The sequence below is a fragment of the Berghia stephanieae genome, chromosome 7, assembly GCF_034508935.2.
Source record: "Berghia stephanieae isolate SIO BIC M18660-M18661 chromosome 7, UCSD_Bste_1.3, whole genome shotgun sequence".
NCBI classification, from domain to species: Eukaryota; Metazoa; Mollusca; class Gastropoda; order Nudibranchia; family Aeolidiidae; genus Berghia; species Berghia stephanieae.
In genome coordinates this window covers 37,578,342-37,594,700 of record NC_088366.1, presented here as the reverse complement: position 1 = coordinate 37,594,700, position 16,359 = coordinate 37,578,342, and the positions used below count along the sequence as shown (strand labels likewise).

At 37.6% G+C, this 16,359-nt stretch overlaps 1 protein-coding gene and 1 pseudogene across 2 annotated transcripts in view; one reads left to right on the top strand and one right to left on the bottom strand.

Annotated features, from left to right (window-relative positions):
• Nucleotides 1–4,792: 4,792 nt before the first annotated feature.
• On the bottom strand, nucleotides 4,793–7,532 carry LOC144977187 (uncharacterized). The gene is made up of 2 exons (XM_078922119.1): nucleotides 7,180–7,532; nucleotides 4,793–5,715 (listed from the first exon to the last, which is right to left on the bottom strand). The coding sequence occupies exons 1-2, from the start codon at nucleotides 7,310–7,312 to the stop codon at nucleotides 4,928–4,930; spliced, it is 921 nt and encodes a 306-aa protein (XP_078778245.1). The 5' UTR covers nucleotides 7,313–7,532; the 3' UTR covers nucleotides 4,793–4,927.
• A 1,091-nt stretch (nucleotides 7,533–8,623) lies between these two features.
• Nucleotides 8,624–16,359, top strand: part of LOC144977186 (casein kinase I pseudogene) — a 9,643-nt pseudogene continuing 1,907 nt past the window's right edge. The window contains exon 1 of the transcript XR_013646260.1: nucleotides 8,624–16,359. This exon is cut by the window's right edge and continues 1,907 nt beyond it. The product of XR_013646260.1 is annotated as a casein kinase I pseudogene (transcript).

The following is a 16,359-nucleotide window of genomic DNA, read 5'->3' as shown; positions in this document are numbered from 1 at the left end:
TTTCCCGCTCTCTAGCCGAGCGTCATTCGCTGCTTCAACTACTGTGCACGTGGTCTTTCCCTATGCAGCATTGGTTATTTTATTATTCTATGAATATAGTTAATTTTTCGATAAGGTTAGAATCGTGGGGGGGGGGGGGGGGGGGGGGGGGGAGTTGTGACTGTGGGTGTACAAGGTGTACGTTTTAATATTATAAATATTGTAAATATTCTTCTTTCCGAGTCGGCCCGACTGATCTCATCTGCATACATGTGGTCCACGGCAGTCTAGACGCCGCAGCGCAATTGTTTCAGCCGCGCTTCAGGCGGGTTGGGCGGGACTAGACCCTCCGGCATGCTGCGCGGCACACACATTGCCCCGCGCCGTCTCTGCCGGGGGCCGTTGCGCCGAGTTCGCCGGGGCCGCATCGGAAAAAAAAAAAAAAAAAAAAAAAAAAAGGGGGATTATATCTTACTAAACACTTGTGTCACGTCCTTTCCTTGGAGGTTTGTTATTGTTATTTTGTTGAGTTTAGTATAAGTGGGAATTTTTAGGTGGGGATGTTGTTTTGTATGTTAGTATTAGTATCATTAATTATTAGATGGTTTTATCTGCCACATGATCTTTTAGAGCCGAAATAGGGTCTGTGTTCTCTACTCTAGCTATAGTTTTGCAATCAGATAAATAAAAATACAAAAAGGGTGGTACTCTGCATTTTTCCTTGGCGAGATCTTCTGTCGTTTATGTTGGTATTCTTTTCCGTCTCCGTTTGTATCAGGGTGATGGGAAGGGGGCTGTCTGTATTATCTATCTAGATGTGGGGTAGGATTGGATGTACTGTGTGGGGGGGTGGGGTAGAAACAAAGGAAAAGGTAGAATTAGTTATATACAGAATGGTTCTGATTATATTATTCCGGAGGCCGAAGAGTTAGGATGATCGATTCATCGGGTTGTGTATCATTATCAATGCTGAGAGAGAAAGGGGGGGGGGGGGGGTAAGAATAGACCTGGACGCACCTCGTTGTTTGTAACTAGGTTGTTTGGCAATGAATGAAATGAATCAATGGCAGAATAATCACATAATATTAGCTTAATTAGCTATAGCAGTTAAAAATAGATTTAGCGCGGACGTCAGGGAAAGCACCTACGTCACTGGTCCAGGTAAAGTGATGCGTAGACTGAAGTGAGTGACTCGATCGAGTTGTGTGCATCTTCATGATTTAAACAAATTAATGCAAATAACATGGGACACGTATGAAGGAACGAATAAGTCTAAACTAAAGAGTTATGCTACAAAATCAATCATAGTGAATTGCAGAGTTAAAGAGTAAATGTTTAGCTCGTAATTATTAATCAAAGGCGTTAACGTTATGGCTGTATGAAATATTTAAGTAGCAATTATTAAGTATTCAGAAGAACAAAGTAGATTTAGATGACTCAAGTTATGTGGCTAAAAAGTAAAAAGCTATGATTTGCCAGAATTAGTGAAATAAATATGTGAATGATCATAGTTGTTAAAATGAAGTTATAACGATGTGAAGTGGTGAAAGAAAGCACAAAAATATAGTATCAGGCCAGAAGTCACTAAGGTAGTAACACACAACACACAGCGTACTATTGGTCATAGTAACACACACGAGTAAAGGAATGTTGATATCAACCACAGAGGCACACAGTCTTGCATTACTTGCATACAATTAAATAGTGATGGTAGCGACAAGTAGTAAAGAGTAATAGAGTACAAAATCAAATAACATTAGATAAAATGGTCATTCTATTACAATTGGATCACCTGTTTGGAGTCAGTAGCATTTATTGAAGCATTAGCTGTGTCCACACGTCCACACGTTGAACTTTGCTTTTTCTATCTATAGGATAACCAACTATTTTGAAACAAACATCTGCTGTGTGTCCTTCTTATAACAAAATTGACATGTGACGTTAGTTTGTTTTTTGTTTGCTTGTTTGTTTTGTTTGTTTGTTTTTTTTTTTTTTTTTTTTTTTTTTTTTTTTTTTTGCTATGAACTGATGGGTTCGACCCTTTGCACTGCCCTATATTTGGGTTTGTTCACGTTGAACTGTTTGTTATGTTTCGTTTGGATTATTCCCTGTTTTGAGATTAGCTGCCTGATTTCTCTTTTGATCTCTATATTGAAATCGGCTACGATAATCTGAATCAGATTTGTCATGTTTTTGAAATTCATGTTTTTGTTTCTAATTCACGCTTTTAGCAATTTCTGCATAGTAGCCTAAGGTTCGTTTGTGATGCGACTAAGCAGCTTTAATGGATGTGCGCTTGTGTAATATTCAGCCTATTTCTAGCCTCCTATAGATGTCGGTTTTCGCTCTTTAAAGAATGTGACAAACTCCGGATTGCATGATTGATACACGCGGTTTTTGAGAGTTAAGAAACTGAGTGCGTCAAAATCGCCCTTTTTAACATTTGCAAGTTCTAGCCACCGGTTGAAAATTGAGTTGTGCGATTTAGAAACGAATTAAAATCATCTTTTTCATCTGGCTCAGAAGTTTGGGAGCGTTCTAAGTAACCATCTTCGGTAAGGAGGACTCTTTTAAGCAATGCATCTTTTTTTTAAATTGTAGTTATTCGCATTTTCGGGTGCGAGTGTATGTTAACTGTTAACGGTTCACCCGATAAACAGATTATTATTGCTGAACTTAATTGGCTAGGATATCTTGTGTTGAAAACGCCTCTCAGTTGTCCTGTGAACTTAATTGGCTATCTTTCCACCCATAGGATCGTGTTTGGCTTTCAAAACGATGTAGAAAGGATTCGAAACAATCGGTACGTTCATCAAACCGGCATTATATGAAGTTTGACAAGGTAGACGTCTGTTTTTCTTATTTCTGTTAAGGCCCAAACAGAGTGGACGCGGACGCGTCGCCGACGCGTTGCGCTTTCGGCGCGTGGGTTTTGACGCTTTGATTCCGCGGCGCTTCCAAGACGCCTTTGCGAACAGAGTGGAAGCGTTGCATTTTCTGTGCATCTTTTGTCACTTTGACTTTTGGTTGACCGATGACAATGGAGGAAGAACGTGTTCTTCAGTGTTTGATGCTACGATGGTTAAGTAAACGGCGAAGATATAGGCGTAGATATTGGGTCCATAAAATAAATCAAAGGCGAAGCGTATATGGTGAGTACCACCATCTTATAGACGAAATACTGTCGGACGAGGAAAGATGTATTCGATACATTAGGATGAAACCCTCAACTTTTCAGCTGTTGTTAGACAAGATTGGGCCTTTCATCACAAAAAGAACGACCAATTTCCGAAAGCCTTTGCCGCCAAAAGAACGTCTGGTCATCACTTTAAGGTAGGTTTAATTATGCATTAATATGTGTGTGGTTCTATTGTGTAGTGGTTAACTTCAGATGCTTGGACAGGTTCGATTCCCTGCTTCGTTGACCAGATGTTTTCACCCCACTCAAATGCAAAATTAGTACCAGGTCATTGTGTTTGTCCGCACAAAAATTTGTCTCAGGTCTGACAAGCTGCTCATATTGTCCATAATGTTGAGGGTTGCTGTTGGCTCGAAAACCCATGTAAAGTGTCTTGAGCATGTACAGTGCTAATACGCTATAAACACTCGCATTCAGGAGAAATAGGGACTGTTTGTTTGCTTCTTGGGGGTTTTAGGGCACTGTCCTGGTCAAAACTATTGTAATAGCGCCCAAAATTCTGCTTATTGTGTGTCCTAAATGTTACACGTGCTTTGTCCGTCAGGAGTAGCACTGTAAATAGCATTTATCAAAGGGGTGTTTGTTTGTTAAGGGTTTAAGGGCACTTGCGACTTACTTAGGTCATATAAGTGCCCTGTGAAAAAGTAAGAATGACAGCAATGATTTGTTTGTTGAGGGTTTTAGGGCACTTGCGACACAATAAGGTCATATAAGCGCCCATGGGAATAAGTAAGAATGACAGCAGTGAGTAAAGAAAGCGGTGAATCAAACATGACGAGACAATGGGGGTTTGAAGGGATGATTTACAATAAAATATCATCCCTGGACACCACAGAGATCCTTTTAGAATGGGACAAGACAGCAAACGATGCCCTCCAGCCCCCAACAGAAAAGCTCCCAGCAGGCACAGACCTCAAGAGAAAAGACTGGGTGGCGTTGAACAGAGCTAGAGCAAAGGTGGGAAACACCGCCACCAACCTCTTTAAATGGAAAATCTCACCGGGCACTGAATGCCCATGCGGTCACCCCAGACAGACCATGGACCACATCCTGTCCGAATGCTCGCTGGGACCTCACTGCACCAATGCTGACCTGAGGGAATGCAACCAGACTGCCCGGGACTGGCTGACTCACTGGCGCGACAAGATATGATGATGACCACAGAGATGATTTTACATCGAAATCCTACTAATCATCTCAATAAAAATGCATTACACCATTCCTGAACGACAGCCAGCTTCAAATGATCCACAAAGTGATCACACACACAGGAATTTCTACCGCCCTTTGTGTACAGAGTACTCGGTTCATCTAATGTAGCAAATTAACCTATGTACAGGGTATCAAGTTGACGCACAGGAACCGCTGTCGCTCCAGGTCAAGTTCATACTTGTGATTCACCACTCAACAAAAGTAGAAACACAGAAACGAAGGAAAGAGGAGGGTGCAAAAAGGATAAAGACGACAGTCAAGCACCTAACAAGAAGTATGACCACACCAGAGCCCGCCTACCGCCGGACCAAGGGGGTGTGGGGGGGGGGGGGGAGGGTGGTTACGAAATTCATATTATCATATTGTAAGAAATTTACCACTACAAAGAAATTTTAAAAATAAAAACAGGTTTATTGATTGATTAAAGCTGATTGGAAGTATTGTTTAAAACAAAACGAGTATATAAAAAGAAATGAATTAATTATTAGAATGAATAATGCACAAACCCATCAAGGTAACACTTAAAAAATTGTATCTTTAATCTTGAAATTCGGGGTATTGTCGATACTGTGATTGAGTTTGAGAGATGCCTTCATAGTTGGGCATAGTTTGTGATGTTTCAGGTATTGAGCCTTGATTGTACTGATGGTAATGAATATCAAGAGAAGAATCACTGACAGTGGCAGTATTGGTACTGGAATAGGATTGAGAGTGAATATTTTGATCGTGCCTGTTTTCTCCTTTCCTCATGTACCTCAGCAATAGCATGTATATTTCTGCCTGGCACTCTACTTTATCCAGGGGGCTCAGTTGTTTGAGTTTTGGGACAAGGCTTTGGCAGAAATGTTCTTCTTCACTTAATTCTTTCTGTTTGTTATTACCCAAACGTTTAGTTGCCTCTAGCATTTCAATGTCGAAACGAGACTGCGATGATCGCTGCTGAGGAAATAGCCTCCTGGCACGCTTGGCGACATTTGTGCGTTGTGGTTGCCGATCATCGCTTTCTAGTTCAGGGTCTATCAACACTTCCGTCTCATCATTTGGAACATCGGATGGTGTGGATGTCTGTGGCCTAGGTGGTTCCATTGAAAGGAAGGGCGTGTTGTCCTGGGACGCTATATCGTCCCCTGCGGTGTCCTCTGGAGACAGAGGGTCCATATTGCTCGAAGTTTTCCTATCAATAATGTAGGGCTTGATGAAGAGCATCCGGTCGAAGAGGTACCATTTTTTCTTCACACCACCAGCAGATCCAGATTTCTGTGGCTCACGTAAGGCCTTCAAAAAATAGTCCCTCAATTGCTTCCATCGCTTTTTAGCATCAATGTCTGTGGAAAATAGAAGTAATAAAAGTAATAAAAATGATATTAGCCTATGTACTTAGCGCAAAAATCAGGCACGGCAGGAAAAATTCTTCCATGTTTTTAACAAAAATTGCGTATACAAATCCGCTAGGAAAACTCCTTCTATATAATCTTAGTACTTTCAGCCATTCAGAAATAATACGCACAAATGAGTTTTTGTGCAAAATTTGGGATATTTTCCCTGCCGTGCCCGATTTTGATGGGGTTTTCTTGTGCGCTAACTAACTACACTAGCTATATTATGATATATTCAATCAAATGATAATTTTGTACTTTTGGCTTTTTCAGGTTTCTATGTTCTGGAGAGAGTCATGTTTCGCTATCCTTCCATTTTCGAGCCGGCGTTTCAACCGTCAGAAGTATCACGACAGAAACATGCAGTGTTTTGTGGGATGTACTTCAGAGGGAAGTCATGCCTACCCCAGACCGACAATTGTGGCTAAAAACCGCTCATGGTTTCAATGAAAGGTTTGATTTCCCAAATTGTTTGGGTGCTGTCGATGGCAAACACATTCGGATCAAGAAGCCTAACCGATCTGGATCAAAGTTCTACAACTACAAAGGCTATTTTTCCATTGTGTTGCTTGCTGTCACTGACGCAGATGGCAAATTTATCATAATTGATGTGGGTTCATGCGGTAGCAATAGCGACGGTGGCGTTTTTGCTCGCTCTGAATTTGGAAAAAGACTACTGGCCGACAAACTAGATTTGCCACAGGACACAGAGGTACCAGAAACAGGCATTACCCTTCCATTTGTTTTCGTAGCTGACGATGCCTTTCCATTGAGAGAAAACATGATGAAGCTTTTTCCCAACCGCCAATTAACATTGGACAAAGAGATTTTCAATTATCGATTATCTCGTGCGAGAAATTCAGTTGAATGTTCCCTTGGAAAAATTTCGCAGATGTGGCGCATATTACTACGTCAAATTGATGAGCAGCCTGATGCTGCTACAGACATAATCAAGGCCATCACCGTGCTACATAATTTCATCCTCATACAAGAACCGACTAGATCTGTGGTACAACGTGCTGATGACGATGTAGCTGAGCCAACACACGATGGAATGCAACAGTCGAGAAACAGAGCAACCAAAAGTGGGATGCAAGTGAGAGAAAGATTCAGCAACTATTTCTTATCCCCCAAGGAACATTGCCGTGGCAAAACAGAAAGTGCTTTAACACATGATAAATTGTCTGTCAATAGATTTATCTCAGAGGGGAAAAAGGAGAGAGAGAGAGAGAGAGAGAGAGAGAGAGAGAGAGAGGAGAGAGAGAGAGAGAGAGAAAGAGAGAGAGAGAGAAAAAGAGAGAGAGATAGAGATAGAGAGAGAGAGAGAGAGAGGGAAAGAGAGAGAGAGAAAGAAAGAGAGAGAGAGAGAGCGAGGGAGAGAGAAGAAAGTAATTGAATAAAATTGTGACTTACCACTGCACCCGACTTCACTGCCAACTTTCTTCCACTCAGCATTGATGAAATTCCTGTTGCTGTAGTTTGGATCTTCCTTGTTGTATAAACAGGTTCTTTTTTCAACTGCTTGAAGTAGTGCTTCCGTCTCCATTTTGATGTGAATCACGAAAACAATACAATTTTTTGATTACACACCACCAAAAGAGAACACGTCTTGTGCGGCAGCGAGATGTGACGCGGGTAATTTTATTTCAGCGGCAAGTGCACACGCGGCACATTTTTTTACCGCTGCATCAAAAAAACACCCGCCTCCGCACCGCTTGTAAAACGCGTCCACTCAAATGCAGCACACAGTCCGTTTGTAAATAAGATTTTCACGCGTCAAAAAAATGCCTGGAAAACGCTTCCGCGCCGCGTCGGCGACGCGTCCGTGCCCACTCTGTTTAGGCCCTTAGTTTCTTGTGCTAACCGCAATATCTCTTTCTATTTCACGCATGCGCAAACGTTTTTCTCTATCTTCCTTTTCTTTTTGATTTCTTTCTTCTCTTTCTCTCTATTCTTTCACTTTTTCTTCACACCATGAAAATGTTTTTTTCCTCTGGTATTTTGAGTTGTTTTGCTAACTCTTATATAGAGTCTACTTTTTGTATAGATAGGTCCATTTTTGTTTTCCTGCTTTAACTTGAGTTGGGTTCAGTACACATACAGACTTAAACTAGAGTTTGATGTGTGTCGCTTTTAGTTTGGATTTTTATCTGGAATGACAATATATTATTTTGCCTTATTTAACGGGAGGAATAGGTACTGATCGGCTGTGCCAATTGTAAGTATTATCTTTTAAAGTGCTCGATGTTAACACTAGTCACTAAATCTCGTGCTTGCTTTATTGGGACATATGCATAGTAACGGATCTGCCTTCTCTGTTCTATGATTTTATTGATCTCTTTTAGTTTTAGATCGACTGACTTTGCAGTCTTAATTTGCCTTCTCTACGCAATGATTTTGGTCACCCGTTTACATTGACCTGCACTTATGCCTTGCTATTTTCCGGCCCCAAACGTTTCTCACACAATCAACCCTCCATTGTGCGAAGAATAGCAAGTGACGATTTGCGGCCTGGCTTGGGTTTATATAACCATGGTGAGTTGTATTCACAGGACGACTGAGAGGCGTTGTCAACACAAGATATCCTAACAACAGGTTTGTAAAATAACAACTCATAGTCGCCTTTTAAGCTAATTTCCCATTGAGACGTAAGCTCGTTCTACAGAAACGTGACAATTTACACCTCCAACGGAGGTGCATAAAAACGGTGCGTTCATATACACCTCCAACGTATACCTAAAAACGGTGCGTAAAAAATGCCACCTAAAAATTAGGTAAATAAACAACTTGATAAACATTCAGTGTTGTTGCGCATGTTCACTGTAGGTTGACGGGATACTCTAACAACTGTTTTTGCACATTTGAAACAGAAGAGTTCCAAAACTAAGGACAGAAAAATACCGAGATGGCAACCAGTCTGTGTCAATGGAGATTCTATATTTGTCGTTGTCCCAATTTTTGAAACACAAAAATGGAACAAGGTGTCGATAAAACCAAGCAGAAATCAGGCGAGTTTGTCGTCTGTGGTAAATATAGACTCGTACGTAAGATAGGTAGTGGATCATTCGGTGACATATACCTTGGAATTAACATCACAAATGGGGAAGAGGTTGCTGTTAAACTCGAACCTTACAAAGCTAAACACCCCCAACTTTTATACGAAAGCAAATTATACAAGATTCTTCAAGGAGGCGTTGGAATTCCACACATACGTTCTTATGCCAACAATGACAAAGAATATAATGTTTTGGTCATGGACTTGTTAGGCCCCAGTCTTGAGGACCTATTTAACTTCTGCTCCAGAAGGTTTACAATGAAAACGGTTCTTATGCTCGCTGACCAAATGATCGGACGTATTGAATATGTTCATAACAAAAATTTTATTCACAGAGATATAAAGCCTGACAATTTTCTAATGGGTATAGGAAGGCATTGTAACAAAGTGTTCCTTATCGATTTCGGTTTGGCTAAAAAGTACAGAGACAATAGAACTCGTACACACATTGCTTATCGTGAGGATAAAAATCTCACAGGAACTGCAAGGTACGCCAGCATAAACGCTCATTTAGGTATTGAACAAAGTCGACGTGATGATATGGAATCCCTTGGTTATGTTTTGATGTATTTTAATCGTGGAAGTCTTCCGTGGCAAGGTCTGAAAGCCCAAACCAAGAAGCAAAAATATGATAAAATAAGTGAGAAAAAGATGTCAACCCCTGTTGAAGTATTGTGCAAGGGCTTTCCTGCTGAATTCGCCATGTACCTAAACTATTGCAGAGGTCTGCGATTTGAAGAAGCACCTGACTACATGTATCTCAGGCAATTGTTCCGCATACTTTTTAGGACATTGAACTATCATTATGACTACACCTTTGATTGGACACTTTTAAAAATGAAAGCAGCGCAAGTGGCCCAAAATAATCCCACAACAGCAACAGCCACAGCTGGAAGAGCTTAACAGATAAAACTTTGTTAAAGTTTGTTTATGTATAGAGTGTCCCAAGTTTACAAAGACAAATGTATCATATCTTTAACAATAATGAGGATATTATTTGGGATAAAGATAAATATAATTACTGCACACTATAAATACTCTATTTGCTATGCTTCATATGCCTATTAATACAATTTTGGAAACAACTCTCTTTCTACTTCGTCATCATTACGTACCTACCGATTTTTCATTTTGTAAGGGGAGCAGAAGATTAGACACAAGAGATGAAAGATATAAAAAAAACCCACACATTATCCTCCTTTTGAATAAATTGAATTTTAATTTCTAGTTATTTATTATTAACAGTCAGAATTTCAAGAAGAGAATGTGAGCGGCTGTTCTTAGTTCAAGACAGTGTGATGCAGTGTTTCCTTGTTTAATACAAGGGCATTTGAGGGCATCCGACTCTAACTGTGCAAGCTCTGTGTGCAGTAAAATTATCCCTCCCCCACTCTTTCGTCTAAAAAAAACTAACCACAATTTTGTTATTTAACTGGAATAGGCAGGTGATCCAAACATTGCAAAAGCCACACTCTTTAAAAAATTTCTCAATATCATCTCTCTCGAACTAACACAGTAAGAGTTGGGTTACCTTGATATGTGACCATAACTGCAATATGAGAATGAAGAAGATGCCATTTGAAAAAAAAAAAGTAAATATGATAATAAATGCCATTTGTTTCAATGTCAGAAAATTAATTTCTTTTTAATTCAATAAAAGTTATATGAGGAATGTCAAAAAAGAAACTGGAAAAAGGGCATAATTTTAAACCGACAAAATTTTTTTATATGTGTACACAGAAACATAGGAAGTCTTATTGAAGATCAAGCTTGGTTTTCAAAGTTTGATATACAATCTATTCAGTTGGGCATATATTCGCTGTTGTTGTGCTGGAACATATACGTTGATTTGCATAGTGACTTCATTCAAAAATGTCTAAAGAGTGACTCTCTAGAACATGTGAGTTTCACGTGGATGTATTTAAAGCTTTTTAGATTTTGACAAGATTCCTGTTTCAAAATTTAGATTACAGATCAATTTTCAGCATGGAGTTCACCCAACATATTACTCATTTGTGGGCAATAAGTCACATACATAAATATTCCTCAGTCACTAACTGGAAATCCCAATATGTGACCAACTCTTCCAACTTCTATTATTAAATATTTTATGGAGCTGCACCAGATGCCAAAAATTAGTAGTAGTAGCGTATGGCTACACTGGAAGTCTCCAGCCAGTCTTTAAATTCGTCACCACAGTTGAGGACAGCCTCAAAACCACCCGCCAATCTCGTCACAGGGCAGTGAAAGATTATGTGGTATTTGTCCAGTATTTCCTCCAGGCTTCCCCCCAATAACGAAGTTTTTCAGTTCTGAATGGCAGAAGGGCTCTCTGGATTTGAGTCGTGATGTTTTGGGAGCTTTATATATGATGGTTTTTAATGGGGGTAATTGGGTGAGGTCTTTCAGTTTGTAGGCTACTTTTTGGGTTAACTCTTCTCGCCTGAATTCTGGTGGCGCTCATAGTTGGGAGATAAGGGATTGGTGTTAATTTGAGGCATCCTGTGCATGGATTCTCTTGAGTTATGCCAAAAATTGATCAACGATGACAAAATTTGAAATATCTTGCATTAAAACCTTTTTTTTTTTAAAGAAAAAGAATTCACCATCAGTTTTCTCTGCTTATTAAGATAATGTGCTTACCTTATATGTCCAGATTTATAATAATAGCATAAAAGAAATTCCTTGCCCGAGTGTGAAGCAGGCAAATTTGACTTGGTATTGAGAGTATAAAGTTATTTTGAGTCCATTATAACAGTAATCCCTCATTGCCCTGTATGAATTCTGATCCCATGGCTGATTATATATTGAAATTATCTCTTAAACTAAAAGACAGAGGATTCTTCAATGTTACCTTAAATGTTAACATAATATCATTCAAAATGAATGAAGCTCTCCTCTGACAGATCTTGTCTTAACTGTTTTAGCTCTTTTTAAGTAGTCGGTATGAATAGCATGGAATACAATATTTTCTAGAAAGTGAACTTTTCTTGGAATTGAATGTTTATTTGAAATTGATGTTTTTTTTAAAGAATGTACATAGCCAAACCAATATGAAGATTTTGCCTTGTTTGCTCATTCCCCACAACTATTTCCAGTGTGATTGAATCATTGATGGCTGTGTAATATGTGGATCAATTTATATGTCATGTACAGTATGCCACCACATTTGGAATTTTGAGAAGTGGACGTTATATTAACTAAATATAATGAAAATATCAAGAGTAAATATGGCTCATAAAGTGAAATAATACAACGTTTCAGACTTTGGTCTTTTTCTTCAGGCGACAGACAAAGTGCACGCTGAAAATGACCAGAGAGAAAAAGTTAATGAAATAAAATTTTGGAATTATTTATTTAGAGAGAAGAAGGTAGAGGCTGAAAATAAGAAAGGTGTTTGTGGCTTGGTGACTCAGCAGTACAGTGTCTCATCTTGTTACAAGAGTCAAGCAATGTTTAGCATGGTCAGTGTTCGGATGGGTGATAGGGATCATGGAGAATTCTGGTCCAGATGTTGTGTCTTTGGTAAGGCACTTTACACAATAACCCATCAACTCAGGTGTGAATGAGTATCTGGCTATAGGCAGTTATGGATTTTATAAGAGTAGTGTTAGTATAAAGAAGAAAATGCCTAACTGTTTGACTGGTGATATATGAAATAGAAATGTGGTTCTCTATGGCGTGCTGGAGAAATAAATGAAACATTGTAAAAGGTATTGAACGTGTTGGTAATGGGCTATATAAAAATGTTCATATTTATGGTCATGATTTATAGTTAGTTATATTTGCAAAGGAAAGAAAGAGAGAAGGGGAGGGAGATATGGAAGATGAAAAAATTGATTTAGACTGGAGGTTTTATGATAACTGAGACATGACTATTCTACTCATCTGCTATGAAACAAGGCTTTGGTATTTTAAAAAAAAAATCAAGAATAGCTCTCATATCTAAGCTGAGGTCAGCATTAAATTGGAATTTATTTATTTTTCTGTGTCACTCAATTCACTTTGGTGCAAACTAAAATTATGAGGCATGAGTGATATATGTTTGAATAGTACCTTTGTTTTGCACAATTACACTTTTTCCTTCAAAATTACACCTTTTTCAATCAAAATTACACATTTTCTTCAGCTCTGCTATTACTGCTGTCTTAATTAAAATGGTTAGTTTGTAATAATATTCAGATAAATATTTGGGGATTTCTTGTTAGAAAATCTCTAGACTGGGATCGCAAATAACAGTCTTGCCCATCCATCTTGTTACATCTGCTGTGTCAATGAGTTGATTGTAAGTTTTGATATCAAAAGAGTAGCTTTTTAATTTCTTTTAAATACTCAATAGTAAGAGTAAGAGTACATTTTTGTCATCGTAGTTTGAATGTTGCATGTGATGTGGTCTGATTTCTGATTTTATTTTATTATCTGAAGTAAACGTTTTCATTCCAGTAGTGTTTTTGTGCACTCCTGCTCGAGAAAAAACATTTGTAAATTCATTTGCTGGTTATGTCTAATGGAGATGTGCTATGACTCTATGGTCCACTTTATTTATGGCATCACTGTCGAGTCACAAAACACACACTTTAAAAAAAATAAATTAACATTTGTGTATTTATTTATTATTATTATTATTATTATTTTTTGTTTGTTTGTTTTTGAAAATCTGAATTTTTAGAGAATTTAGAAAATGGCAAATGCAGTGTGATTAAAATCACCCTCACTAAAGAGCAAATAAACAAGTGCTGATACTTTGTATCTTAGCAGCTATCTGATATTTATTGCCTTTTGTGTGTGCTTTGTGCGTGTGTGTGTGTGTGTGTGTGTGTGTGTGTGTGTGTGTGTTATCTTTGATTTCTCCTATTCACAATATTATTTTAGATTTAAGAGGATGGTTAAATACTTGATGTTTTCTTTTGCACTGACACTTCTCAAAGGGAGTTGTAATTTCGATCATTTTCATTATTTTACTATTAACCCAGACAAGCTGTTGACCGTCTTGCATCATATTGTACTACGCAGTATTTTGTTGAAGATAGTAATGTGAACAGGAAGTCTTATCAAAAGAATAAGCTTTGGAATAAATTAAAGTTTTGTTATGCTTTAAGTCTCCTTTTAATGCAATTAAGAGGGAAATTGTTTCTTTCTTTCATGCAAACAAAATTATGTTTAAAGAAAAGATTATAGCAAACTGTTATGGTTTTGAATGAAAACAAAACATAAGGTATAGTTAGGGGATGTTACTGTACCTTGTGCTGATTTGTTCCTTATGACTTTATGATTTGCATCGTTAATATTTTTAATGTATAAAATGGACTAGGATTAATTTCATACATTAAAATGCAATATTATGAAGTAATGGAATACATGAATAACATATTTTGTTGACATAATTCTACCCGCCCAATTCCATTATAATCAGTGAATGTTTGGCTTGCTCTTTTATTTTTGATCTAATCATAGTCTTGATAATGTTATTCAACTTTTTATCTACAATTGTGTTAATTGGTCGAATGTATTTTAAAAGTATAATATTTTACGGATGAACAGTGGTCTAGGTTTTTACTTATGCATGTACATGATGTAAATTTATTCATCTCACTTTGAATTTGTTTTGTTATGTCAAAGTACAAGAATGTTATATATATCCACTTATTAATGTAAAAATAGTCAAGGTTTTAAAGCTGTTTACTATAATAAACTCCTGATTGGGATTAATTTTATTTAATTCTGATTAAATTTGGCTATGGCTTTGACATGGATAGGGAGGTCAACTTTTGTTGTTTCTTCTATCCCTCTATATCTGTCCTTATTTTATTCCTTACTCTCTATCCATAATCTACCAATTGGGAGATGACGTGGTTTTGCCCTATCCTTGTGTACAATCTGTGTTTTAGAGAGAAAAAGTCAAGTGTGTAATTCCACCCCCCCACCCCCCCCTCCCCCCACCCCAATCCCCGGTTAATCGTCATCATTTTTATATGTGATATGTTATTAAATTATTTCTATGATAATTTGAGTGTGTCTCACTTGGTGTCCTGTGTCTATGTTTGGATGCATCTTTTCTTTTTACATTTTTGTCAGATAACTTTTAGTTTATATATTGATCAATAAATAGACCTCACCTTGATCAAAAATAATTAACTCAAGACTTCGAGTAGGGGGTTATTTTACAGTGGAATCCACATAAAGTCAAAAAACATCAGCTCAAAGTCAACACCTCTTGTTGGGTTGTGTGTTCCATTAGTAATGGATAAAGTTACCTTACTTAATGTCAACCAATCTTTCTGGTCTGGTGGTATTGGCTTTATCAGGGTTCCACTGTAATCAATCAATATTAAAGTTTTGTGGGTAAATACATAATACATTTTTTAAAATTGTGTTATTTTAGTGTATGACGGAAGTCCCCTTAATTTTTTCTTCTCTATGGGCTTTCTAGATCTGTAAATCTTTTGACCTTTTCATCTTTTTAGTTTGTTTTTTTTTTAATGGTTTTTTTTTTTTTTTTCGTTGATGATATGACTTAAAGTGTTGTAAGTGCTGTTAAGCTCCTACTGCATACAAAACATCTTAGTCATATTTTTTAAAAACATGAAAATGTTCTTAAGTGTCCATCTGTTATTGAAATATTTTTCAAATGAATACACTAATGCTGATACTGAAGTCTTATGTCATTGCATTCATCACAAATATAGCAATCAAGGCATCATTGTTTGTGAAATTACCCAGCATCTGTCCTGTTGAATTTATGATCGCAATATTATTTTCTTACTTCAAGAATTCATTCTTGATATCAAATGTAAACTATTCACACCTTATTCTACTCAGGTTTTTGTTGTTGTTATTAATTTTATTTCTTTTTAATTTATGATTATACTCAGCAGAGCAGTCAGTGTGGTCATGAGCAATTTTCCTCTGCGAAGAATTTATTTTCCCTAGATTTACTTATTTAGCACTTTGATTTCTTTAAAATGAATATGTTAGCACTTTACCACTAAATAATTTTAATCCCAAACTGTTAATTCAAGATAAATTGATGTGTTTTTGTGGTAAGCAGACTCGCAACATGGCCTTAATTAAGTCTCAAGAGTTTAAGATGGTTTTAAGATACCTCAACAGCATGTCCTTATTTGGTCCTATCGGTCAGAGACGAACGTTAAATTCAGATACTGGGTGGGGATCCTGACCTCCCATAGCGGGCAGGGAGGTACATACTGTGTCTTCTATCCCCTTATATCTGTTTTCCAACATGCTTTCTGTCTTTGTCCCGGAATGAGATTACTTGGTTTTGTCCTGGCACTGGCCGGAGTCCTAGCTGGGAGGGAAACAGTCAAATGCATAGTTATTGTTTTGGGAGATGATATGTTTTTCCTTGTAAATCATCTCTCTGTTATGTATTATTATTTTTGTTTTGAATGTATAATGTAGGCATTTGAGTGTGTTCCTCTTTGTTGGGATTTGTGCTTGTGTCTGGATGAGACTTTTAAGTGATTTCAAACTAAGTACATTGGTGGTGTGCTCTTGGAATCTACATCTGATCCCTATTT

Coding starts and splice junctions, on each gene's coding strand:
- LOC144977187 (XM_078922119.1), bottom strand. CDS start 7,312: ATGGAGACGGAAGCACTACTTCAAGCAGTTGAAAAAAGAACCTGTTTA. Junction 5,716..7,179: donor CAGTGAAGTCGGGTGCAGTG/GTAAGTCACAAT, acceptor TATTTTCCACAG/ACATTGATGCTAAAAAGCGA.